This window comes from Salarias fasciatus, chromosome 13, assembly GCF_902148845.1.
Source record: "Salarias fasciatus chromosome 13, fSalaFa1.1, whole genome shotgun sequence".
Classification (NCBI taxonomy): domain Eukaryota; kingdom Metazoa; phylum Chordata; class Actinopteri; order Blenniiformes; family Blenniidae; genus Salarias; species Salarias fasciatus.
In genome coordinates, this window is record NC_043757.1 from 3,267,133 (window position 1) to 3,294,353 (window position 27,221).

The 27,221-nt window shown below is 46.9% G+C and overlaps 1 protein-coding gene across 1 annotated transcript in view; it reads right to left on the reverse strand.

Annotated features, from left to right (window-relative positions):
* The window catches only part of nrg3a (neuregulin 3a), a 381,203-nt gene that overhangs the window by 6,355 nt on the left and 347,627 nt on the right, over positions 1 to 27,221 (reverse strand). Inside the window, exons 4-7 of the mRNA XM_030106513.1 lie at positions 21,209 to 21,232; positions 13,074 to 13,176; positions 7,396 to 7,522; positions 675 to 790 (exon numbers count right to left, since the gene is read on the reverse strand). Of these exons, the coding sequence (XP_029962373.1) occupies positions 675 to 790; positions 7,396 to 7,522; positions 13,074 to 13,176; positions 21,209 to 21,232 (370 nt within the window). The remainder of the gene's footprint in view (positions 1 to 674; positions 791 to 7,395; positions 7,523 to 13,073; positions 13,177 to 21,208; positions 21,233 to 27,221) is intronic.

The following is a 27,221-nucleotide window of genomic DNA, read 5'->3' on the forward strand; positions in this document are numbered from 1 at the left end:
CTGCTGCCGGGATCCACTTGAAAAAGGGCGATTAACCTCCGGCTGCTCCCGGAGCCGCTGAGCAGTCGCAGGTGAGAAACCAGGACTTCCACTGAACTGCCATGAAAGAGAGGAGTCCGGGTTCCACACCGACGGGGAAATCACTCTAAATACCTTCACTTTCATGTTTTTATTGAAAGGGCAGCGGTTTGGACGGGACGCAGCGATAAGGGCGAAAACGAGAATCAGCATCCAGCTGAAGGAGACGAGAGAAGAGACGGATTTTACTGAATTGAAGTCCTGAAAACTCCCGAAAACCGGCGAGCAGACGATGGTTTGAGGAAAGACCCGGCAAAGCCAGCAAATCTAACTCTGTCACAAGAAATGGGCGCCTGTGTGTGTGTGTGTGTGTGTGTGTGTGTGTGTGTGTGAGTTGGAGCTCACGCCAAAGCTGGGTCAGCTCCGACACACCGCAGAGCAGCGTGAGAAGCAGCAGGACTCCCTCGTCTGCTCACCATCCCCGCCTCATCGCTATCGATGCGCCTGTTAGCGTCTTTATAGCTTTAATCATCATCACTGTCATTCTTCCGTGAATCAGCCGCTCGGCTTCGGCTGCGCAGCTACGTGGATAATTCCATCTCTCCTGGCTGAAGTCGCCTGTCGTCGTAGCGACGGCAGCCACGCGCTCGACTCACCTGTGGTGTTTGGCGGCGGCTCTGGAGCCGCTGGACGGCGTGGCGGCCATGTTGCAGTGAGCGAAGCTGGACTGGCACACGGTCGCCTTGTGAGGCTGGGACGGCCGTTTGCAGCACTACGGAAACACAAGACAAAGCGGTGAGACGGCTGCGTCGGTACCCGGTATCGGTACCCGGTATCGGTACTCAGTATCGGTAAGCAGCTGAAGGCCAGTACTTAGCGGTATCAGTCCATTCCCATCTGTATTTCTACATCAGGTACCCAGAAGTCCCCGCTCTCGGTCCCTCCTTCTTAAGCAGGATGCATTAAGCTCTGTTCTCCTTCTTATCTCTCTTCACAGCCGTTCTGCTGAGCGCCTGCTGCCTGGATTCTGGGGCTGATTGCCGGAGTATAAATGGAATCAATTTACATCTCTGGCCGGCCCGGCGTCTCCCACCTGGCCGGCCGGCTGAGGGATGGAGGTGTATCGGGCTGTGTGCAGAGCAGAGGGAGGCTGCTGATGGCTCGATAAAATCAAGGGCACAAAGGCATCTGGTGGTGTCACAACTGTTCCAGCAGCGGCGGCGGGCGGCGGCGGCGGCGGCGTCTCAATGCCGCTGATTGCAGCGTCGGGCAGGGAAACGGACGGGGAGGAGGGGTTAATACTGAGGACGGTTTAGGCTGTTTTGAGAAGCAGCAGTGTGAAAAACAACAGACGGTCAGACCGACTGGAGGGAAAACAAAAACTACAGCTCGACTTTATGACACATGATCATTTGGCAACAAAGCAGTGATTCTGTCATTATTAGTGACTCATTCTGTCAGATTAATGCAACACACTGGACTCCTGACCTTTAACCTCTTCATAAAGAAACTTGCTGGCGGTCTCCAGTCACATGACGACACTCGCCGTATTCATATCAGCCTTGCTCTCTGATCTTTCGTCTTCTTTTGCGTCACATGAGGCAGAAACCATTAAATCTCTCTGTAATGAGTCTCCTCAAAGCCTCCATGGAAGAATCGGTGCGGCAGGTTTTCTTTGTTCAGTGAAACATAAGAACGAAAACTAAAGTGAGTGAAGTGCGTCATGGAGGCTGTTTCCCTGCAGACACGAGCTGCATCTCAAGTTTTAATGTGGAATAATGCTGCAAAAGAGCAGAGATGAAAACACAGAGAGCAACGAAAACTGGGACCAAACAGTCCAACCCGGAGGACATCGGACAAACTGGACGTCTCAAACTGGACGACTGCTATCAGTCTAATCTAATCTAATCTAATTTAATATAATTGATCCCTTTTGATGTTTTCACTCAACATTCTTGAGAGATGCAGATTTCACGGAGTCATCTGAAGTACTGTCAGGTACCAATCGGCTACTGACTACCAGAATTTGATTCTCAGACCACAGACGGAGAGATCAGGGCCACCGGCTGAAAGCAGCCGAGCACGTCTGCTCCAGTCAGACCGACGGTGTTGATGCTGAAGCTCGTCCATCAGTGTTTCTTTAAAAGTAAAATAAAATAAAATGAAAAGAAGTTTAAATCCGTGTGTGTCAGAAACCAGTCTGGAGGCCGTCAGTTTTTATCGTCGATGCAGCCATGAAGAAGAACTCTCCTGTGGCGTGGGGCAGATAGTGGTGTGTTCAGAAAGTTACCTCTGTTGTCATGGAGACAGACTCAGAGTATTTTCAAAAAGTTGTGTTTTCGTCCGTTTCCATGTAGACAGAGTCAAGAGTGTTTTCAAAAAGTTGCATTTTTTTCCTGTTTCCATGGAGACCGACTTGGGGGAGACGCATCTGTTTAGAGACGCAGCTCTTCCGCACATGCTCAGTAGACGGACAGCAACAGCAACACCTTCCTGCTGCAGAGCGTCGCCGTCCGGCTGTCGGGGGTGGCGCCGTGTCGACGTGGAGACCGAGTGGAACTCATTGGTGGTGTATCCAGTTTGTTCCCCGCCCCAGAAGGAGCATGATGGAGACCAGCGAGCGTCATGGAACACGTGTTCGACACCACCTGCTGCTCGCTGGAGGCATCAGGACTCCTCTGCTACACCCTTTAACCGTCGGCGCTTCAACAGCTTTCAGCCCAGCAGCGGCAGAGTGTCCTGGCCCGGTGCGGTGGTTACGCAGGTGTTGATATGAGCAGGACGGTCCTGGATCCAGGAGCTGCTGCTGGCCTGGTGACCTTCATTCAGCATCATGTCAGACGAGCCACGGCGCTGCATTCAGGGTTCCGTTGTTTTCATCTCCACTGTTTTCCAGCTTCATGTCGTCTCTGTCGACCCCCCCGCTGCTTTCCCTCCAGTTACATCAGCTGAATGTCCTCCCAGTCTGGTTCCCTCTCCACACACACACACACACACGCAGCCTCCGGTGCTTTCATCTACTTTTTTTGTAGCTTCCAAACTTTGTGGAAATTGCGGCTGTAAATCTGTGGAGAGCAACGTGTCGACACTCGTGGGAGAAACTCGTAAAAATCCAACCAAACACAACAAATACAGCATTAACCTTTAAAAGCAGGGGTGTCCGGCCGCTTCGTTCAGGAGCTGCAGAGCGATCTTGGCAGTAACATGATCACATGATGAAGTGCTGGGACAGGGAGAACTGGGCCTGCACCGATACTGATACCGATACCAGCATCAGTATCAGGTCGGATCCTGCTCCGTCGCTCATGATACTCTCAGTAGCTCACCTTTAAAAACACACTAACAGAAAGTGCAGGGTGTTATGAATCCAGTCTGAAGCTCCTGAATGACACAGAGAATGACCTTTGACCTGAAGTGATATATTGATCTCTCTGTTCCTACATAAGGAACAACCGGATCAGCAAAGTGCCTCCAACTCCGCGGCTTCTTCCGCTTCCTGTTTGAAAATAGATTCATGGTCCAGAGAGATCACCCGAAGGGGAAGAAATGGAAACTGGGTCCGAGCCTCAGCGGGAAACACGGACCGTTTATGAAGGTCGTCAATATGAAGGCGATGTTTTGTTGTGGGGCTGCAGGCGAAGCAGCTCTGAGCCGATACCAGTGGCAAAAGCAATCAGCAAGTCGACAGCGACTTCACGGACAGTCTGCAGCAACGGGAGCGCCCAATGCCTCATACTAATGAACATGGGTCTGTGTGTGTGTGTGTGTGTGTGTGTGTGGGTAAAATGGATGCTTTAATCTCTGAGACGGGGACGGACACACACAGCCTGCCTCTGAGGCTTCATTCAAACACATCTGGACAGAGAACCAGACGCTTTTATGATGTGTGCAGAGACACTGCCGTCAATAGGTTCATTATGAAGACGTCGCACACACATACACACATTCACGCTGCACACACAGGGTCTGGTTGGCTTAAATCCTGTGTAAAAGGTGCTAAACGTCATGATTCGGGATAATTTCCACGTTCTCTCTGTTGACTGCAGCGCTGCTGCCTCTCCTCCATGAACACAGACAGCAAGTCAAGATTTCCTGTTAAAACCAGTCTTCCTGTCCAGCTCTGACCAGTGTGAGCGGAGGCTGAAAGTGACAGATGTCCTGCAGAACGGCGCCGTGTTTTGCCAGCGCAGCCTGGTGACCGCCGGTTCAAACGCCATCGGCCTCGTGCTTCAAAATGCCGGTGATTGATTGCTGTCAGACAGAAATCAATGGCGTTCTGAGTGTGTAAGCACAAAAACAAACAAAAAAAAAACCAAAACAAAACAACAAATGGATTTGATTTGCATGCAGGCTCCCCAAAGACTCTAATCAAATAAAAAAAAAAAAAATGGTTTAAAAGCTGCTCATTCGTTCAGAGGAAATCAGTCCGGCTCTCCTTAAAAACAAACCGGTTCTGTAAACAATGGTTTGTAATTTGAGAAGCAGAACTGAAGAGGAATTAAAGCTAATCCGAACTGTTCTGGATGCAGATTAAGTGATTTTAATCATGAATGTTTATTTATTGTGTTCCTGCTCCAGTCACCAGAAACTCATCAACGGTTCAGGAAGATTCCGGCACCAGTTTCTCCACAATGATCCTCTGACACGGCGCAGTGGAAAGTCATCGATCGACTCCAATCCACTGAAATGTCATGAATGCGGCCCGACCAATTGACGTAACGTCAGATTAAATCCAGATTACAGAGCATCTTCCTCCCATTGACTGATGGCAGGTCAAAACAGTCTCCTCCAGTCACATGTGGATCAGGGAGACAGTTTGTTTCGTTTCTCAGAGTTTTTTTAGTGTCTTTCTCTAAAACACACCGGAGCTGATTTTACTTGGCTTCAGATCAAATTGAAACTCAAAATGTTTCTTTCTCTGCAGCCGGAACACGAAATAGTTTCAGTTTCAAACAGTAATGAGGCCAAAGCACAGATCCATCCCAGAAACAGACTCCTCGTTTGAAACTCAGCTGACGAGTCTGAGGCGACAATTAGAAAGCAGACTGAGTGTTTTTATTCCTATTCTTAGTTTAGTGTAATTTTGTAAACTGGCGAGCATCTGAGGGTTTTTCTCTCCTCATACAATCACAAAACCATCCTGATACTGATAAACAGCTTCCATCTTTCAAGTCAAACAAATGAAAGTCGACATGATGAATGATGAGAAAACAGCAAAACAAACGGAAAATAAAAACCTCAGGATTTCATTTTCAAAGAGTCGGTTGAAGCCGAGTCCTTGAAGCCTTCTGGCAGCGGATCCTCAGCGTCAGGCGTCGATCCAGGAGCGTTTCAGGCTGAGAGGAGCCGAGTGATCCGGCAGGAACATGTTTCAGGCGTGTCCGAGAGATGAGACGACTCGGAGCGCATCAAAAACGAAATCAGAGAATCTTTTCATCAAATCAGATAATCTACTGATTAGAAGAATCGCCTGAACCCTGTGGTTCAAAAACAACGACCAGATGAGGAAGGTTTGGACTCGATGTGGTAAAAATGCAAATTTTGATGTTCTCAGAGCAGGAAAAGCCTCTTTGGCGCCCCCCGCGGGGGGTCCTGGACCAGAGGTTGGAAGCGCTTTATGAATTGAAAAGCTCACTAAGAAAGAAGAGGGGGAAAAAAAAAAAAAAAAAAAAAGAAAGAAAGAAGAGGAAACAGCAGCGGCGCTGCAAAACGACAAGATAATTAATTCACAACCGAAACAAACAGTAAACTGAAACCACAGACTCAACCATCCACGCTGAAGAATGAAATGCGAGTCTGTTCATCTGCTGCAGTAACTGAATGTGTCTGATGGTGTTTAGACGATTCTACTGGTTCTCTTTTTAGAATATTTTTGCTGGGATCATAAAAATCCTGCTGTCATGATGTAAGAACTGGAAACTGCTCTTCGGCGTCAAAGCATCTCTGCTTGTGCAGCTTTCAGCTGAACTTCAACCCTGAAGACAGGTTTAGTTCCGCCGGTCTGCGCCGCTCAGTGCACCTGGGGAGTCTGCATGTTCTCCATGAGCAGGTTTAGGTTGTTTCGGAAGCATGGATTTGAGGCTAAACAGGCGTTTTCTTCAGAGGAAAGACCGTGACACGGACCGCTGAGAAGATGATGAGCGGCGTCGACCGCCGGCAGCGGCGCCAAGAGAGAACAACGCCTGAAAGAGCGGCGAGTCTGAGGTGAGAGACGGAAAGACGGCAGGACAGGAGGACAGCGGGACAGGAGGACAGCCCAGTCTGGGTTATACAGGAAGACCAAAAAAAAAAAAAAAAAAAAAAAAAACTGAAATGATTCAGGGAAATCCACAACTTCAACCAAAACCTGATTCCAAACTATGAGAACAAATTAAAAACACATTTTCTCCTCGAGACGGAAGGAAACCAATCTGGAAACTGTTCTTCTGTTTTCCCAACATTTAAAGAACATATTGATCAGAACAACAGAAGGAATGAAGTCCAGTCTGGTTCTGCAGGTTTCTTCCTGTTCAAAAGGAAGCCTTCCTTTCAAAATAAAATTGAATCCAAAATTGACTTTCACCTCTCAAGCTTCCCTTGGTTTTACTTCAAATAACAAAAGTACATTTTCACAAAACCTGAACAAGCTGATTAAGTTATTGATTACAGCAGCAGCGCCTCCTGGTGTCAAATCTCTTCATGCTTCAACCAGTCAGTGACGGAGAAGATTTTGTGCTTCGTTTAGAGAATCTGCTCAGAGATTCGTCTCTTTTCGAAGTGCCAGATTTCTGCAGATTTAAGTCTTTTTTCTAATTGTTACTCTTTGTCAGGTCATGTTGGATTTAATCTTTACCTTTCCTTTATACAACATATAAAAAATAATCCAGTGGCCCTCTGTAATGTGAATTCATCTATATATGTGATTTTTGTCGTTTTTAGTCTTTTAAACAGATTTAATGGTGAATAAATGCCACTGAACAGTATTTAAAACATTATTTTTACACTTTGCGGTTGAAACGTTCCATATTGAAGTAATTCAACAAGTGATTAAGGAGTTGTGAAATAAAATAAGTCGACTTATCACAATGCCACCGGGAGATTCAAACAACTCCGGCAAATATTGTTCTTCTCTATTACTGATGCTAATTAGAGCCGCAGATGAGCGTAAACATCCTAATAATCAGTAAACACTGATGAAGCTCATCAGTTGTTCCAGGAAGGAGGATCCCGTCACTCACAGGCGAACCTGCTGCTTCGCTCACTGCTCCACTTCCCAACGCCGTCAAACGCCAGTGATCCTCAGGACGCCGTGCACGGCGGGGATTCCTCTGCCGTGCACCGCCGAGAGGGACGGGGCGTTTTTATTGTCTTTGTGAAACAGAGGTCGGGTTCAGTTACCTCGTGCATCTGCAGGCTGGTGTTGGGGAGCCTCGCCTTGGCGTCCAGGGCATTGTGGGAATTCGCCGTGTAGTTTTTCAAACTGCGGCTCTCCTTCAAGTGAGCCTGGAGCTTCTCCCGGCGCCTCCTGGAGGGAAACAGCGACAGATTAGCGCACGAGGAGGATTTCAGCGGCGCTGATAGACGGTTAATCCGGCGTCAGACCAAACACATTCAAATGCCTTTTTAAAAAACAACCATCTGCTGAAAGGTTCGACTCTCCGCAGGATTCAGACGCTGCTTTGACCGCTGGGAGGTTTCTTAGTGGAGGCTGCATGTTCTCCCTGTGTCTGTGTGTGTGTGTGTGTGTGTGTGGTTTAGTTAGAAAAATAAACAACGGCGCCAACCGGTGGCCCGGCATACTAACTGCACCATTTCCAGGGTTTGTCGTTTTAAAAACACTGTCATGTAAAATATATGTATTTTTTTCGATAGTCAAAAACACAATTTTAAAGACGCTCTCGTCAGAATAAACCTCCTTTCTCAGGCCGTGACGCAGGTAACGATCAGGACACACGGAGCTTTGAGCTTGTTTTAGCTTCGCGCTTTGGTTTGAAGCTGTGATCCGACACGGCTCCGCCGTCTCCGACTCCTGCATTGATTCTCAAATCCACATCGGTTAATCTTCACAGCCCTAATGAGCTCTGAGTCATCAGGCCGTGCTGCGTTCACTGAGCCTGGGAGTTTGGAAAACTCCGCACAAAGAGAGAGGAACTGCTGCTTGACCTGACGGGTTCAGCAGCGTCTTCAGACAAACAAGTCTCGCTTTCACAGCCAGTCCACGATTTTTGCTGTAATTAATTCAAGAGCTTCAGGACAGAGAAGTAATTAGAAGTTCGGAGGAAGTTGAAGCACATTTCGTTTCAGTAAATCTCAATTCCAACACGTTATCGACAGCATGGACTGGAATATAGGGGCTGGTTTCCTCTTTGGAAAAGTACTTTAATTTCTTTTTAAATATGAAAAGTAAAGAATGGAATCCAAGTAAATCTCAACTAGAATAGAAAAGTGACGTAAACCAGACACAATAAAAACAACTCAGTGTTTTACAGCGTAAATAAAAGTCCAACTTGGTCATTACCTGTGTGAATGTCAGTTTACTCCCATCATTCATGTTTTCTCTGCACACTGTGACGTTTCTTTACTAAAACAAACACACAGCAGCCACTAGTGGCCAAAACATGACACTACACCATTTTCAGTGTTTTTCCTGTTTCCGTGGAAACAGACATCATTCTCAAAACGTTGCTGTTTAAACACAATCAGCCTCTTTTTTTCCCCACATACCCACTGATTCGCTGTCTGGAAGATGGTTGAAGATCTCGGTGTTTGACCTCTACAGCTTCCTTCAAGGTCGAGGAGATCAATAAGAGAGTTCTGAATGCGGTGTATTTAGAGTAAAGTAAGAAACTTTGAAAACTGGAATAGTTTTTGCGTGTTCGATCCAGTTTTGAGTTTGAAATGTGCCTGTTGTCCCTGATGGACACTTGGGCTCCAGACAGAGATTTACTGTCGTAGGAAGTGGAAGAACCGCGGAGCAGGATTACGTCGTCTGACTCTGAAGAAGCTTTTCGGGTTTCTGTTTGTGATTTTGTTGTTTCTTTTTTTTTTTTTTAGTCGTGCTTAACGATTTCGGCGCTCGTTACCAGGCTTGTAGCAATTAGACTGACCTGGAGAGAAACGCATTAAAAAAAACCCTGAATCACGACTTTCATTGTGCGGCGGCGGTCGGCTCATTATCAGATGCAGGTGGCGATGCCTTCACTGTCTGAGCGCCTCTCTCTCCTCTGAATGGCGGCGGTGTAATGAAGTGTTTGCAAACAGCCTCGTGCTCGGCCGCCTCCTCTCCACCTTTGTGGCACTTTAATTATATTCCCTCAGAAGAAGGCCGCGACATTCGGTTCACGCTTCTTTTAGGAAAAAGTGTTTGCTTAATATGAAAAGGTCCATTATCTCCTGGAAAAAGAGAGAGAGAGAGAGACAGAGAGAAAGAGGCTTTTTCTCAATCTGCCTGTTTGTTTGATGTTTCAGGATGCAAATGTGCCGTCGATGGCAGCGGCAGATGCTTTCACTGCAATCAAAACAAACATTCAGCTCTTTATGTTTTGCTGAAAGACGCGTCACACATCCGTCTCCCGCCGCCGCGCCGGAACTTTGGTTTTGTTATCCGAGAAGCTCCCCGCTCAAACTTATTTATGATAAACAAGCCGCCGCCGCCGCCGCCGTGGCAGAGGGGGGAGGCGGGAACAGCAAGCTGGGTGTCAGAAAGAAAGGCTGGGACCAGGAGAGAAACGTTAACAGGATGCAGCGACTCGATAATCACACAACGCCACGTCTCATTCACAATAGATTATTTTCTTTTAACCTGAGATAGCTGTTGGTTGAATTTGATGACAGGTTCATGTCGGATGTTTAATGTGTAAAAAGATGCACAAGTCATTTTAAATATGAGGGAAAAACTAAAATATGAAGGGAAATAACGTTTAATTTTCGAGACAGGTGTTATTTGAATTGTATTTCTTCAAAAGATGTGTCAAAGCAAGAGGTGTCAAACATGAGGCCCGTGGGCCAAATCCGGCCTGCAAGAGGCTCAATCAAACCAGCTAAGAAATCCTAAACATTTCAAATGATTTTTCTTGAACAGGTTTCTTCAGACAGGAAACGAGTCCGGGAGCTGAGCTGAGAGATCCATGACGCTGCTGTCAGAGCTAGCTAAACAGCTAACTAGCATTAGCCTCCCAGCCATGCTGCCAGGGGAGTTCATAAGAAGAATCTGACTTTACGTTGAGTTTCTCCTCATCTTCTGTTGTAATTCTTGTTTTTTTTTAGTCAAAATATTGGCATTTTCATCCCGTTTAAATGAAGTTTAAAATGCAACGCTGCAGCGATGCCTTCATTAAATCGTCAGATCTATGATTACAAACCGGTTCCTGCTGATTTTCCTTAAAAGAAATGTTGGTGTTTGAGTTTCCAGCCTGACTTCAGAGGCATCATTTAGCATTCAGAGCCGACGCAGGCAGAGGTTCAGATTGTTAAAGATCTCTTTCAGACATGTCCAACAAGATAATCTGCTCCGACTGAGAATTTCTATCTCTCTCAAAAAAAAAAAAAAGAGAAGACCTTGTTAAGAATTCTCCACCTCACTTCAGCTTCCTCTTCCCGTCTGAATAAAATCTATTAACATGCAAATAATTTCATTTCGAGATTCCCTGCATATGTGGCGTGGAGACGGCCTCAGTGTTGTGTGAGCTGCATGCTGGACCGTGACCGCCCTGCCCTGCCCGGCCCGGCCCGGCCCGGCTCGGCTCGGCTCGGCTCTGCACTCGCTCTGATGTAACTCGAAAAAAATAAAAGCCCCCGCCCGTCCGCACACGTCTTCATCTCCGGCCGGAGCTGGAGGAGGCGGGCGCTGCAGAGGAGATGTTAAAACCGCCGGCTGGTGTCAAACTGTACATCACAGCCGCCGCTCAGCCCGGCGAAGGTCAAACATCCAAGTTAAGTAACAGCAGGAGAAACACTCTTTTTATTGGAGTGGAGTGGAAGTGGAGGTCAGAGCGACGCTGTGAATCCGTCTCTCATCCAGTCTGCAGCTCGCCTCACCCCGTTTCACCGGCTCAGGACTCGACATGCACGCCGCTCTGAAGCACAGCTCACGGACGGAAAGTCAGAAATGTCTGCTGCACAAGACGAAGACGGCTGTGACCGAATTCCACTGAAAGAACACTGAAATATCGGTATAAACCATATTAGGAGGAGCAACGGCCGCGGTTTAGAGGACCTTTAATATTAATGAGAGTGACGACAGTAAGACAGACTGTAAATTAAGTTCTGACAAAATATCAGGAGGAGGAAGTTAATCAATACGATGTCACTCATTAGTTCAACTGCTTAGCAGGTAACTCTGAGCTGTGCTACATGCTACATGCTACATGCTAAAGAGTTTCAGGCTCACACACCAGTGATCCTACATCATACAGGCATCCTATAAGGAGTGATATCAATGCATCAATGAGATTATTGCTTTTTTTATTGAGGTGAGAAATCTGGTTTTGAACATCAAGCTGCTCTAGAAAGTGACAGATTGTAAACCAGTAAATGCTTTTCATGACACTGAAAGAGAGTTTGGTTTTATTCTTATTTAAATAAAGTAATCCTGGAAAAGCTCTGAGAAAACCAGATTTCAGAGTTTAGATCAGGGCTGAGCAGCAGTGAGAACAGCAGTTGATGAATTCTCTCTCTCCAGGGTTACTAAACCTTCGGTTTATCGCCGCTCTGGTTTCTCAGATCTGCACTCACTTCCGATCAGTATGCATTCTCTCCGTTCCACAGCAAGTTCCCCGCTCGATTATGGATTCACTGAAAGCTCCTGTCCATCATCCTCCTGATGCGATTATGGTGTTGTCAGGCTGCTCACTCACTCACATCATTATATTACAGAGGGAAGCCCACGGAATTACAGGGCCATCTATCACCGGCGGCGCGGCGCGGCGTGGCACGGCTCGTCCTCCCCCGACAGACACACTGCCGGGTGTTTGACCCGTCCTCTTCACACACCGATACTGTAAGAGCATCAACACACACCGTACTGCACACACTCACTCCTGCAGAGAGGAGAGTGAACGAGGAACAGCAGCTGACCTTCGGACCATAACTCCCCCTCTGTGTGTGTGTGTGTGTGTGTGAGTGTGTGTGTGTGTGTGTGTGTGTGTGTTTTGATGAAATCTGAACTTCACCTAGAAAAAATAAATAAATAAAATGTTTGGTGGATCTCCTGTTTCTCACTGCTGGTTTGTAGAAATCTTATCTTGACCTTCAGCAAACCGAAGCTCCGGGTCAAACGGCTCACGCTGATAGGAGAACCGATCAGGTCACACAGTTCAAAGGTCACGATCTTAATGGGAATGGCTGAACTCATGATAGTGTTTTCTTTTTCAGGCAATTCAGATTTCTGCTTCTGTGTATTTAAAAAAATCAAGATAGAATAATTCTCTTTTTAGTTTTTAGAGATAAATTCGGAGGAAAACACCGGAATAAGCCATGGCTTCCTTTTAATGGAAAACAATGAAATCACGACAGGAATACTAAAAAAAACAAAAACAATTTAGAAAGTAAGGTTTGTAAAACATTGTGGTACAAATGAGTTAAATAGACATGAGTCTCAAACTAAAGCAGCATTTTCCTCCGTTTCCATGGAGACAGAGTCAGAGTGTTTTCACAAACTTCCACCTTGGGAGCCGTCTTTAAAACGCTGCGTTTTCAGTGGCCCTGAACACCGTCGTCATGGCAACGGCTCTCTGAAAGTTTTGCATTTTCACTTGAAAACACCGAGGCGTGAGCGGCGTCTGAGTCTCTCTGTGTGTTTTATGTGTTTAATATGTTTTAATAAGTTCTCCTGTCAGCGTGAGCAGGCAGCTCAAGGTTAGAGCTCGTGCTCACACTCCGGCCTCGCTGCGTAAAACCGATTTATTTTTGGAAAGAGACTTCAGGAAGAAACAAAGTTTGCGTGTCTGAGAGAGAATCTGTGAATAAAAACACAAAAGTTCCCTCCGAAGTTGTGTTTTGATGTGTGTGTTTACAGTATGTCTGTGTGTGTGTGTCTGTGTGTGTGTGTGTGTGTGTGTGTGCGCGCGCGCTCTCACTTGTTGCGGCAGTACAGGGCCATGCACAGCGTTCCCAGCAGGCAGATCGCCATGGCGATGGATGTGATTGACAGCACCTGTCTCTTGTACACCTCTTTGCTCTCTGCGGAGAAACAAAACAGAGGGAGAAGCAGCATTAACGTCTGAACAACAGGCTCCCGGGAAATAAAGCCATAGATCATGAGCATATCTGTCAGGATGAGCGAGAAGAGGAGGAGGAGGAGGAGGAGGAGGAGGAGGAAGAGGGGAAAAAGACACAAGTCAAGGCTTTCCTGCATCTGTGTGCATCTGCTCTAAAGACGACGCAGAGATTCTCACCATAACATGAAATGAAACGTTTTTAATTTCCATCTTGAGCTTTTTTCCTTCTGGATGCCGATACGGTGGCTTCGACTATCGGCTGATACCGATACCGATCCGATACCACGGCTGACCTAAACGCTCTAAACCGTTACCTCTCTGTGGCAACAGATTTAAAGGTGAAGGGTCACCTCGGCTGCAGGCTGCGTTTTCCGCCTGTTTTGATGATATCGGGCCGATATTCGATCCAGAAATCAGTTCGGTGCATCAGTTTGTTTACTGCAGACAAACAGCTGCTTTAGAGCTTCAGAGCCTCAAACAAGCAGCTGTGGAGCTCCGGAGTTTAAACAGCTGATTCCTTCAAGTACAAACGGAATCAGCGATAAATACAGCAAACAACAGCGAAGTTTAAAAAAAAAAACAAACAGAAATCACTCAGAACCAATTTCCGTCTCCCCGGCTGCGGTTCTGATACCAGGCAGAGTTTCTGAGCCGCGTCCGGCAGACGCCAGACTCCGCCTCTGAAACGGACGCCACATGTAATGAAGCTTGAATACATGGAGACAAGAAGAGTTATTGGGGGGGGGGGGCGCCATTAGCGGAGAAAAATGGAAGCTGTCTTGTTTGTTCCGAACAAGTAAATCATCGTTGCCTTGGGAAGCATTAATCGGCGATCAATCAGGCTTTATTTAGCGAGGCTCAGGCCTTGGAGAAGCAGAGATGACAGGAGTGGAGTTTTACATCCAGGTGATTGAGACAAATCCTCACTGCCGCCCAGCTTCGACGACACTTTAGTCAGAGAAGGGAAGAAAAAAACCAGAGGAGGAAATCACTGCTGGGAGCGACGCAGGCAGCAAACCCACTGCAGACACTGCGTCTTGCTCAAGGGCAGGCTGGCAGCAGTCAATGAGGAGGAGTGTTACTAATTTCAAGGCCTGCTTGGAGTCTGCCTGGACATTAGAAGCAGATAATGTCTCCTCAGCGGTGAAGCCGCTGCTTCACGCCGCTGTTCTCAGCCCCTCCCTCTGTGGCCAGCTGCTGGTTTGATGCCGCCGATCAGACGGTGCCGTCACGTCGCCTCATTGGCCGTAATTATATCATTAGGGGGCGGGGGCGAGGGCGCACTGTCCGAGCACCGACTGCTGTGAAAAATGTCTGAAAATGTAATTTTTTAAAAATCACACCAAAAACTATTTGCAGATCGCGATAAAAAAAATCTCAAACATCTGAAAGGATCTTTTTTTAAATTTTTTTTTAATTTTATTTTTTTCTATACGGGTGTTCTAAAGCGTTCAACATCCAGCAGCATCTGATCATCAAAGCCGTCCTGGTTCACAAATCCTCACATCTTTCAAACGTTTCCTTCACTTCTCACTGATCTGAAGTTATTTAATCCAAGACTGATTTCACACACCTGGCTCAATGTCTCAACACACACACACACACACACACACACACACACACACACACACACACACACAGAAACTAGGTGTGTCAATATCTACACACACGTGTAGATGGACAACAAATCATAACCGTTTTCATGTCATTTTCCTCCTCCTTTGATTTAATGGGACTATGAGGGACTGTGATTCAATGGAGACAGAGCCCTCTAGTGGTCATATAGTGCAACTGCCATAGAAAAAGATCACAAGTCGGACATTTACGTGTAACCGGTTACACATCGGTTAGAAGTCCCGATTACTTGTGCAGAAAGAATTATAAACGCTGACATCTCTAATAGAAACACACTTGATGTACGAACGCATGTAAATCCCTGCAGCTGGAGTGTCAAACATGAGGCCCGTGGTCCAAAATCAACAAGAGGCGGCAATCTGGCCAAACCACCAAGAAAGTTTGAAAAATGCCCTGTTTTTTCCATGACTACTTTGATTTTTTAATTACAGTTTTAGAGCTTCAGCTTCGTTACTCAGTGTAAAAAGTTTCTGGTTAAATTTCACTCTGGAATGTTTTCACTGACATTTCTATATTTTCACTGTAAATCATATAATCAGACACGACACTAATGATAACACTACAGATTACATTATTTTGACAATTCAAATGTCCAGACCAAATTTAAAAATTAAAGTACTGTTTTTGGTTGAATTTAGTCATAAATGAAATATAATTCTATATAAGTTGCTCAACACTGCTGAAAAAACTAAAGGGTCACATTTAAAAAATGATTTTTTTGGGGATAATATTTGAAATTGTGCATGATTAGAACAGACTGAAGTTATTCCAAAAGAAGACAATTTTGTGGCTGCAGAGTAGAAACATTTAAAAAATAGAAGATTCCAGCGTGTTTTTACAGTTGAAGTTAGAAGGTCTTCATGAAGACGAACACCTGGCAGCGGGTGAGATTCAACACGACTCTACCGGGTCGGAGATGGGAAGTTTCCACGGCACTCATGCTCCACCTGCGCAGTGTGAGGTTAACCCTGCAGGTGGAGCAGTGTGTCAGCCGCCCTCCCCTCCTCCTCGGCTCCTGAGAACACACACCCTCCCTGAGCTCACACACCCTCCTCGTGCCAATAAATCATGGCTTCCAGAGAGGAAGTGTGTTCCTGCTTCATCTGCAGGATGACAGCGTCATGTGATTTCCTCACACACAGATGCAGACGGAGGAGACGAGCGTCTGGCTGACAAAGCGAGGACACTGAACTCTGGGGTCAGAGGTCGGCCTGCTGGGATTCCTGACATACAAGCACAAGCCCTGGACGCAGAGCCGCGAGCTGCAGAACACACACTTCCACATGTCCAGAATGGGAACCACGGGACTGAAAATCTGGATGTGAAATAATCCCATCATGCTCCATTCAGCTTGGCTCAGCAGAAACATTCAAAGAAACAGAAAAGCTCTTTCTGAGCTCCACCCGGACGATGCGAGACGTCTTCCTCTGACTGCAGCGATCAGCGATTCCAGGTCTGAGAGTCACTGGAGATGATTTTATGTTTCCTTGAACGTTTTGGACATGCGGACCAGAGAGAGTGCTGGCCGGCGCTCGGTCCCGCTGCAGCTCTGCTGCTGCTGTCTGATGGAACTTCATCCAATCGTATCACATTTCGTACAATCAAGCATTGAACCGTGAAGTGTAATGTTCAGTGGCAGATCACTGGATTCGGTTCAAGCTTGACACAGCGGCAGGTTTCAGATGATTGATGACCAGCTCGATGCGGTTCCGTCTCCGTGCTGAAAACATCGTGAAGTCCGTCTTGGTTTGCGTGTTGATCTGGACTTTCCTAAACAGCGCTGTCAGGTTTTTCCCTCCTCCGGTGGATCTGTGAAGTCTGAGAGCGGCTTATGGCCTGGAGATATGAGATCCTGCCGCCGCCGCCGCCGCGAGACTGACGGGAATAAAAGGAAGAAGAGAAACGACTGACCGGGTGTGAGAGGAGGCGTGGAGGGGCAGGCAGAGGGAGCCGGGATTCTCCGGCCTTGCCTCGCGGCCCCAGGGCATTAGGAGGCTCGTGCGCCGGAGCGAAGGCTGCTGATGGTGGATAAAAGCTTTATTCATGCAGGTCTGCTGCCGCGCTCGCTGGGCTCCTTCCCGCCGCTGCTGCCAGGGCTTCGTTCATCCATTTAGACACTCAATCTCTGCAGCTGACTGCAGATTCTGTTATCGCTGCTCATTTTCTTTGCCCCCTCACCCACTTCTTTCTTTGAGCTTATTTGAGATGGTTCAAGATGATTTGAGTCAATCTGAGATGATTTAAGGTGATTCGAGATTATTTCTGCTGATTTAATCTGATCAGATCAGGGACTGTTTGAGCTGATCTGAGCAGATTTGACGTGATTCGAGACAGTTTGTGCTGATTTGAGCAAACTTGACGTGATTTTAGATAATTCAAGGTCATTTAAGCAGATTTGAGATTATTTGAACCGATTTATCTGAACCAAATATCTCCCAGTCTCCTACCTCTCATTACTAATCTTCTTCGACACAGATAAAAACTAGGAGCTCGCAGGTTGAGAAGGAGTTTTTAGAAGTTTCCTCTGGATCATATAGATCACCCCCCCTTCCAGTGGCGTCAGGCTGTTGAGATCCACGCCGCGGCTCCACCTCCCTCCGAACTGCTTCCCAACAGCAGAAAATTGAAAGTCAACATGGCTGAAAGCCCCTCCCACCTCAAACATATCTGCCTGTAACGCTTTAGTCTAACATTGATTTACAAGCAGAGGGAACATCCTGGAGTCAGAGCTCAGTGATCTCTGATGGAAGGGAAATATTGATGTGCACATGAGTGACTGACTTGATACGCTCAAGTTTCTCACCCCTTCGCCCAGCCACATAAAAAATGTATCAACAGGAGGAGCAGGATCTGAGAATTCCTGAATATATTCTCTGTCTTATTAAGCTCTGGGTGGGAGCTGTCCAAGGTGGAGAGATCTTCACCTTCACTCTCCTCGGCTCTAATTTTAACCTCACAAACTGGCTCTGCTGAGAAGAGCCGGTTCATCCACGATGAATCATTCATAGAGCTTTGGGAAGTCTGCAGGAAAGTATCTGCTGGGGGATTAAACCCGGCATTTTGTTTAAACCTCTTACTAAATAAATGTTTGTCTGTACCTGAGGAGCATGTAATGATTAGGGATCGACTGATCATCGGCCCGGCCGATATTTGGCATTTTGATGCATATCGGCCTGTTTTCTTTTGATCTGACGGCCGATTAGAGATCAATATGAAACGGGATTATTCTGGCTTGGATTCAACCACGTCTCTCTGCCTGGAGTCTCCTCTGCCTCCAGCATTGTCCCGCCCACAGCACCATCTGATTGGTCACACTCAGAAGGCTAACAGATAACAGAGCCATACAGATATATGTGCATAGAGAAGAGGAGAGAAGAAGCTTCACCATTAAAAGAACAACTCCGTAGACAAGAGATTTGTCTCCTGTCTGGCAGATTACTCCTGTAAAGGTTGAATTCTGCTTTTCTCCCAGACGAGACGCCGTGAAACAGTAAATCACAACATGGCTTATGAAAAAATAAAGTCCCTCTAGCTTAATGCTAACGCAGTTGGAAAAACCCACTGACATGCTAACAGTTAGCGCAATAGTCGTGAAACCTGCTGCAACAAATTAAACTGGGCAACATTTCACTAATGACTAAATACAAAACACAGACAGATATTTCCCTCGCTTACAAAGAAGAAAAACACTGAAAAACTCTGATAACTCTGCTGTTACCCTACAAAACACCAACAGGAAGACTTCCTGTTGGTTTCCGTTTTTTTTTTTTTTGCCATTTAAGTATATTTTATTATGTTTGCTTTGTTTACAATTTCCTTTGTATTTTTCCTTTTAAGGCTTTTTTTATGACTAAAACTGGACTAAAACTCATTTGGTTTTCGTCGACTAAAACTAGACTAAAACTATGAAGTGTAGAAATGACTAAAATGTGACTAAAACTAATAAGCATTTCGTCCAAAAGACTAAGACTAAAACTAAATCAAAATAGGCTGCCAAAAACAACACTGCAGGAAGTAGACCGAGAGGCTTGTACTTCTCAAAATTCTGACACCATTTTATTTTCAGTTATTGCAAAAGAATATCGGCGGTAAATATTGATCATCGGCCTCCTTTACTACCAATATTTGGAATCGGCCTTGAGAAAACCGTATGGGTCAGTCTCTGTATCGATACTGAACACGACTCACGGATAACAACTCAGGAAGAGATTTAAAGCAACAGACGTCAACCTGGACCAAAGGTTTTCCGTCTGTACCTGACAGAAGTAGACCTGCTGTCCTGAGCCACAGACCCTGGCGAGCAGGTCTGGGTGTGGGCGGAGCTTATCTGTGCACCGCCAAGCACTATGGCGGGAAAGACGCTGGCAGCGCCGGAGACGTGAGCCAGGCAAAGAGACGGCGGCAGCCTGAACAATGTTGCAGAGGCATTAAACCTGTCGCTGAAAATAAATGGCAAAACCTGCAAGATGGCTCTGTAGAAAAAAAAAAAAAAAATCATCTGTCACTGCCAAGTTTGCATAGTCTCAGCAGGTTTCGGGAAAAGAGAGCGAGAGAAGAAAAAGGGCTTCAGTTTGAAAATACAGCGTTCGGACAGCAGAAGAAGAAAAGCAGGACGTGCAGACTTTGAGAGGAGTGAAAGGAGGGAGGAAGAAAAGCCGTTTTCGGGGACGATCCTTCGCTTTTACAACCCGTCAGACCGACTGAGACACTGAGGCCAGAGGACACAACGCGAGACGCTCTGGTTCAGACGGTGGAGGCCGCGCTCCAGAGTCTGAATCTAAAGGACGCAGGTCTGAGTCCACTTTAAGACGTACAGGTCTTCACAACATTTCAAGTCAAAACATCTTTTCCTGCGGTTTTTGTTTCAGAAAGGTTTTGCCTTTCAATCTGTATACATGTAAAAGAAACTACAAGTCAACAAAAGCGATTCTATCTGAAAACTGCATCAAGAGTGGAGATTTGGAAAATCTTTGTCTTTCAGTTTGTGATGCAGACGGAGGAGACGGAGTTCATCCTCCTGTGAAACCTGAGTTTACAGATTACACTCAATGTTTTCCTGTTTTTTTCTCTGTCACCACATTTTGGAGGAGCTCTACTTCTCTACTGGTTCAAACAGTCCTTCAATCATTATCGCTGAAGAACAGGAAGTAGCTCAAGCCATTCTTTGTTCTGTCTTTTTTCTTCCCCGGATTCATAGGTCCGATTGGCTGGCCGGGCAGCCTCGCCGTCTGCAGGTTGGACCTGCTCAGAGCAGCTCTTGATGGGGTTTTCATTCAGATTTGACATAATGAAAAATGTTTTTTTTTTTCTTTTTTTTTATAGATAGCAGGCTGTGTGTAAACATGGCCTCAGAGTCACTGTCAAAAAGCTCCACCAAGAGAGCCGTTTTCAAAAAGTTGCTTCCTCAGTTACTCCGACCACCGTCGTCGTGTAAACGGACGCCCAGAATGCGAGGCAAGTTTGGCGTCATCAGGTGAAAATGGCCGCCTCCCTGGAGCAGACAGCAAGTCTTTAACTGGCGGCTCTCAGCTGCGAAGCTCGACGCCGTGAACAGGAGAGGAGAGGAGAGAGGAGAGCCTGGCAACGACCAGGCGGAGCTGCTGGCATCCGCCACACACACACACACACACTGCCTCGCAGGCATGTGCACGGGACACACACACACACACAGAGGAAGAATCTCATCTCACTCACATTAATAGAAACGATGGGCGAACGATTTTGAATGTGTGCCATGCATGTGCATGCATGTACACACACAGACACACACGCACACATACGATCTCACACACACACACACGTGCTAATGAAGAGTGCATTTGCTAACAGTGCCAACATCTCAGAAAACTCCCTGACTGCAGCGCGGCCGCCTCTCTCTTCTCACTGTTTCCAAGGAGACTGCAGCACATTGGTATTCTGAAGGGACACTTCATAAGCAATTGTGAGAGAAAGAAAGAGAGATAGCGCGAGCGAGAGAAAGAAAGAGAGAGAGAGAGAGAGAACGAAGGAAAGCACGGAGACAGAAATGGCGCAGAAAGCACAGATGCATAAATGTGTGAGAACGGGGAGATAAAGACGGCGTGGATCCAGCGCGGCGTGGAAGGTTAACGCTGGCGGCGACGGAGATGTGCGGCGCGCTGCATTCATGTCATTTACATTCAGCGGGGCTCTCGTGTTTCCAAGTCAACTCGTATCATAACGCCATCAGACACATCCGGGCGTGCCGCTTGCCGGGCGTCACGAGCGGAGCGCGTTCTGTTTGTAAGCAGTCAGGGAGTGAAATGTTGATCTGACATGAAGCCCTGTGATCTCTGACAGCCGTGACTCATGCAGGAACGAGACAAGAGAAGCTTCCTTACCCATGAACTCGATGCCCAAGTGATCTGTTGGTTCAGTCAGCAGGAAAAAGAGAAGGAGAGAGAGAGAGAGAGAGAGAAGACAGGGTCATTATCAGAGAACAGTGAACGTGAGCATCGTGTCAGAGCGGAGGCCGGTCGTCTCCTCCTCCTCGCCGGCTGCTGCCTGTGGAGAGTGCTGGTTGTCACATGGAGTTAGAAGACACATGTTGGTAACGTTACAACACACACACACACACACACACACACAGGCATGCATGTGCCGTGTGTGTGAGGATGACCTTGACGACCCTGAACACAACGCCTCCAGGCACTTTCACATGAACTTCAATAATGCATCAGGACCGTCGCTCCGGGCGTCTTTACAGAAACACATAATCAGGGAAAAACACATTCCTCAACTCCTCCCAGCTTCACGCCGTCGCAGCGCAAGGAAGGAAGATTTCAAAAGGATGCAGTGGAACGGTAAGAATCGATAACTTGTTCCGGCGGTGGGAGAATCGGTTGCTGGCTGAAGTTTCAGGTCAGTTAGATCAGACCAAAGTGTTTTCTGCACAGTCGGAGTCAATCGCACGGATAAAAAAAAACAAACCTAAAGCTCTGAAACACCGAGCGGATCTCATTCAAACTGTGGCAAGTGACTTTATTTTTACCCATGACCGATTAGGGGCCTGTTCATAGAAAACACTTCAAGAGAAAACACATCGATTTTCTTCGTCAGGCCACAAGGTGTCGCTGTCAAGATGTTTTTGTAGTAAACCACACACACACACACACACACACACACACACACACACACACACACACACACACACACACACACACACACACACACACACACACACACACACAGTCAACTCACAGGAGCATCTGGACCGGGAGTCGTGACCCTCTGGAGGAAAACATTGTTCTTATCGTGCGTCGACTGAGCATGTGCAGAATTACTGTTCACCACAGCCGTGGTGCCCATGAGCAATAGCGGCATTTCCGCCATCGACACAGAGTCGTGCTGTTTCCATGGCGACAGAGTCTGTGCATTTTCGGCATCGTTGTCACGGAAACGGAGCCAAAACACTCAACAGAGTTTTGGTTTCTGACTGGAAGCCGCCTCCTGCCCAATACGGCCTCTGAGCGGAATCCAACCGGCAACCCCGCTGCACCTCAGCGCCGCTCGGAGAAACGTTTCTACAGATTTCCCTTTGAATCATTCGTCCTCATCCAAAGAGATTTTTGCTGTTTGACCCCGACGGGCTCACACAGATTACAGGACGCCTCCGCCGACCGGCAGGTTCTCATCTGGAGGAAGTGCTGAAGCTGCGGTGTCACTGATGGATTTTTACCTCGCCGCCGCCGCCCTACACGTGGACGACTTGGTCTTTCTGAAGCGAACCGCTCCGTCCAATCTAATCCCGATCTTATCGGGCCGTGTTCGGCCATAAGCGGATCATTTTTCACTCTGCCGCCGCCGACCCGGAGACCTCTCCCGCTGCCTTCTGGGATTCGTCCCGTCAGAAACTGCCGGCCAGCGGGAGATCGCCAAGATAAAACGCCACGAGGAGGGCGTTCAGGAATCATCTCCTTCCAGTCGGATGTTTGTCAGCTGCTTTTTAATTCCTCATCATGTTGAACGGGTGACCGATGACGGCTGACCTCTTCTTTGAAATTCTGCGTTTTTCCTTTCTTTCTTCTTATTTTTTTAAACCTTTTGGGTGGAGTTATAAGTGTTGGTGCTGCTAGCAGGGCTGGAATCTCAATTTCCCATGGAGCTCAATGAGTAGAGCCTGGCACTAAAGCTGCCAAGGTTAGGGATTTCATTTTCTGTATGGCCTGGTGGGTGGAGGATATATCAGCAGCGGCCCTGTCAGGATATGGCCTCGGCTCCCTCTGGGGCCGCCCATACCGAAGATATATGCACTGCTGCTACTGTAAACCACTTTAGGTGGAGGGATCCACCAAGTGTCGCATGTTAAATATGCTCTGTGGAAACCGGATCATTAAGAGGCCGACCGGCACCTCGGAGACACTCTGACTGAATCCAAAAGAGAGAGAGAGAGAAAAGACAAAACTCCAACAGCTTCAGTCCAAAACAGGTGTCAGGAAAGTTAAAATTGTTGGTGCGTAATGAGAGGAATGATCATTAGACTGAAGACTCACAACAGGAAGAAACTCCAGCTGGTGAACAAACAGAGATCCAGGATAAAAAGTGTTAATTGGCAGACTCACCTGAACACACTGAGGTTTACGAGGCTTCAATGGGATGTTTGTGTATCAAAGAAATTCATGAGGACCCATCCTTATGAAAACTAGATTTTCTCTGTAGGTAAATTATTAATGCTTGTCACCAGATTTTTATAAAGTAAAAAGAAAAGCAGATCTGTTACGGAAACTTACTCAAGTAAATCCAAACTGACACGCCGTGGATTTTAAAATATGCCACTGTTAACAGCATTAAATTATACTTTCTATATTCATGACATTAATCTATTGCCAAAAATGTTTATTTTAAAAATATTGCTGAACTGAACCTAAACACTACTGTCACACTGCTGACATCCCCTCATTTTACACCGCTCCTCTGCTGTCAAACCCATCCGCTCGTCGGCTTTTATAACCAATAAGTACCCTGCAGTTCACAATACAGCAGAGGCTTGTCAAACAAAACACACACACACACTTTCAGGTTTGGAATCCAATGTCACTTCACAGACTCGTGAAAACACTGAATACCTGAAGCAGAAACATGTGCTGAAGAGAATAATGAGAGTAACTGAAGTGGGGATCCGTACGGCGAAGCAGCCGCTGCATGTTTCTGCTGTGACCTTCACGTTTCTTTTCACTTACAGGAATCAACCACACACACTGTGCAGGGATTAAAGAAACAACACCGAGGTGAATACTGGGACCCGAGTGTGTGTGTGTGTGTTTATCCTGATGTTTACCTTGATGTGCAGGCAGGCCTGAACTGTTCACTCTTTGCTTCACTGATCTCAAACTCACTATTTTTAAGAAACTGTAATCGAGTCGTAACATTCACGCTCGTTCTGCAACACACACAAAACCTCACACACTCCCCGTCTATCTTGTGTCTGAGATGATAAAAAAGAGTGTTTTTTTTGCTCCAGATGGGCATGAAGGAGGGTTGCATCACACTCACATCTCAGTCTGACTGATGGCTTCGCCCTCCATGTGCGCGGTGCACAGAATACCCTGCGTGCTGCGTCCAATTAGTGCCAGGCGCTCTTCAGAGAGCGGCGGAGGAATCGATATCTGACAGATGGCGGCCTGGGAGGACGGAGGGAAACTAAACGATGACGCCGTGCTGTCCGGTCAAAATGGATCAGTCACACGATCACGTGACGCAACAGAAAATCTGGCTTCCACGCCGGCGTTCCTCTTGCTGTCCGTTACACAGTGTGGTGTGTTCAGCCCGGTTCACAGGTACCGGCGTGGACTCGGAAAGGTGCAGCAAGGCGACGGCTCATCGGTGGAAAGAACGAGAGGAACTGAGGAACAATGAGGCTGAAACAATGAAACTGCTTCAAAACATTCATCCAATCCTCAAAAGCTCCTGTGAAGTGAGCCTGTTGAAAGACTAAACGTGTTCCAGAATGCCGTCCAGCGTTTCCGGGTCAGGTGACCCGAACCGGGCGAAGCGTCCCGCAGCTCGCCACCGCCTGACGGATGAGCGCCGGCCAGGTTACAGCTGAAATATCTGCTTTCAGCAAAGAGAAAACCCGTCTCGGCCACTGTTGAATCTGAACGTCGTCTCTCACTGACCTGTTTCCTTTTTTATCGTTGGTTCTCTTTCCCTCGTATCCATCTCTCGCTCTCTTCTTTTTTTTTTGTTTTTGCTGGAAGCAGTTGCTATGACGACGAGGTATCTGTATTTCCTACCCTGACGGAGAGACTTTCATCTGAGCTGTCTGCTCTGCATCTATAAATCACAACGGTCCAAACAACAGGCCCCGCGGAGGATCGGCTTACTTCACTGCTTAAAAACCCTCTCAGAGAAATCAAAATTAAAAAACTAACAATAAATACTGCAGGTGCAAGACCCCCCCGAAAAACACTGAAGGTACGAGCTAAACCCCCCCCCCCCCCCCCAGCACAGGACTACATAACTCTAACAAGATCGTCTTTATTGACTCTCTAACAGGATTCAAACACATCGTATCTCAGTCCAGTTTATTCCTGACTGGGCCACATCGGAAAAATAGCACCTTAATAAACCTTTAAATAAAAGTAGAAGTTTTGCTTTGCTGCCGCGCAGAGTAAATGTGATGAAAAAGTCTGCATTACAAACTACCTGTTGGGAAATTTACTGCAATCTCAACATAAAGATCGCTGCTGGATGGGCGTCAAAACCAACCGGTGCACAAGACACGCAAATCTGGCCGTCAAACCGAGCAAAACAGAGAAAACACTGATTTCTGAGGAATGATGGACACAACACGACACTGAGACCCGGGCTGAGATATCAGTGACGCTGCCCTGGCGGCTAGCGAGCTAGCATTAGCCTCACAGCCGGGCTGTCAGAGTGAGTTTGTAAAACCACCCATAATGCAACAGCTGGAGGAGAAGCATCAGGGATGTTTCATCCAATTGGCTTCATGTTGAGACTGTCGCCTTTTTCAGTCGGAATTGTTTGGTTTTATGAAAAAAAATCAACATTTTCTTCACTTATACATCACAATAAAAAATTACCTTAAAGTTTAAACTTAAAGGTGCATTAAGGAGTTTTTCAACTTTAAAAATACTGACTTTCCATCATAAATACGTTACAGATATTCAATGATGTGTAGAATGTGCCCTGACATATTCATTGCAAGTAGGCTACCTCTAACAGCGCTAAATTATCACTTGAAAGTTGCAGTGCCGGTCCAGCACCAGAATTTTTTGGGGGAGAATTTGAGATGATGTGACGTAGTGCGCGCTCCCGCTGGCCTGATTTCCTTAGGTTTCGTTTTGTCCGCCATTACTCCGCCAGATGCTTAGCGAGCAACAGCTGAGCAGTACTGAGGATGGATCTTCCAGAGAGTAAGAAAAGACCGGCTTGTAGCACTGCCACAGCTCCAGCGCAGACCCTCCGCGGGCAAAAGAAACTTAACTGGAGCGCTACTAAAATAGCGAGGAAGGAGTTCCCCTCTTCCGTGCACGTACATGGACGCAAGCCACAGGCACGAGTGTTTCACTAAGCTGCAGTTATGTCCAAGGCCTGCAGGGGCCGCTGTTTTGCATGAAATGTGCAAACTCCTTAATGCACCTTTAAAGGTTTCTTTGGCTTCATTTTAGCAGTTCGGTCAGGATGAAACCGAGTTTGACACTGATCTACTGCCTTCACCACTGCTTCAGAATCATAAACTAACTGAACAATTTCTCTTTTGAATCGATTCAAAAAGCATGAAGAACATGCAAACCCCACACAGAAAGGCCGGCCGGGGTCATCTCGCCGTGAGGTCAGACCGCCGTCGACTCCAGCACTGCCGCGCCGCCCGAGTCCCACAGCGGCGCGTTTGAAAAGACGGATTTATTTTTATTTTTCCATTTCACTCGGTCCTTTCATCACAGCCTTAACTACCCACGTCCGTCCTTTATGAGCCCATTCATCCGCTCGCTGGCAGGTGGGCGTTCGTCCCATTAAACGCCGGCCACTGTACGGCCAACACAATCACTCACTGCTGTTTTTGTGTTTAGCTGTCTTAACATGCATTTGGCAGTGACCTCCATCACATCTCGCACCTGTTCTGTGTTGCAGCTTTAAAGCGGCGCCGACACAAAGCGAGAGGTGCCGCCAGACGGGACCGTTCTTTAACCGGCCCGCTTTGTTGTTTGGAGCCGCCAGGTTAAAATAGTTCTTTGCTCTCTGAAAGCCCAACAAGGACGAAATGTTACATTAGTGGTGTGTTTTTCTGGAAACCTTGATGTTAAATAAGCCTGAGGTGAATAAATAAATCTGAACGGTTGTGAAAGACGGGGGAAAAGCTGCGTACGTTAAACACTTCTGCCTGTGTGGCTG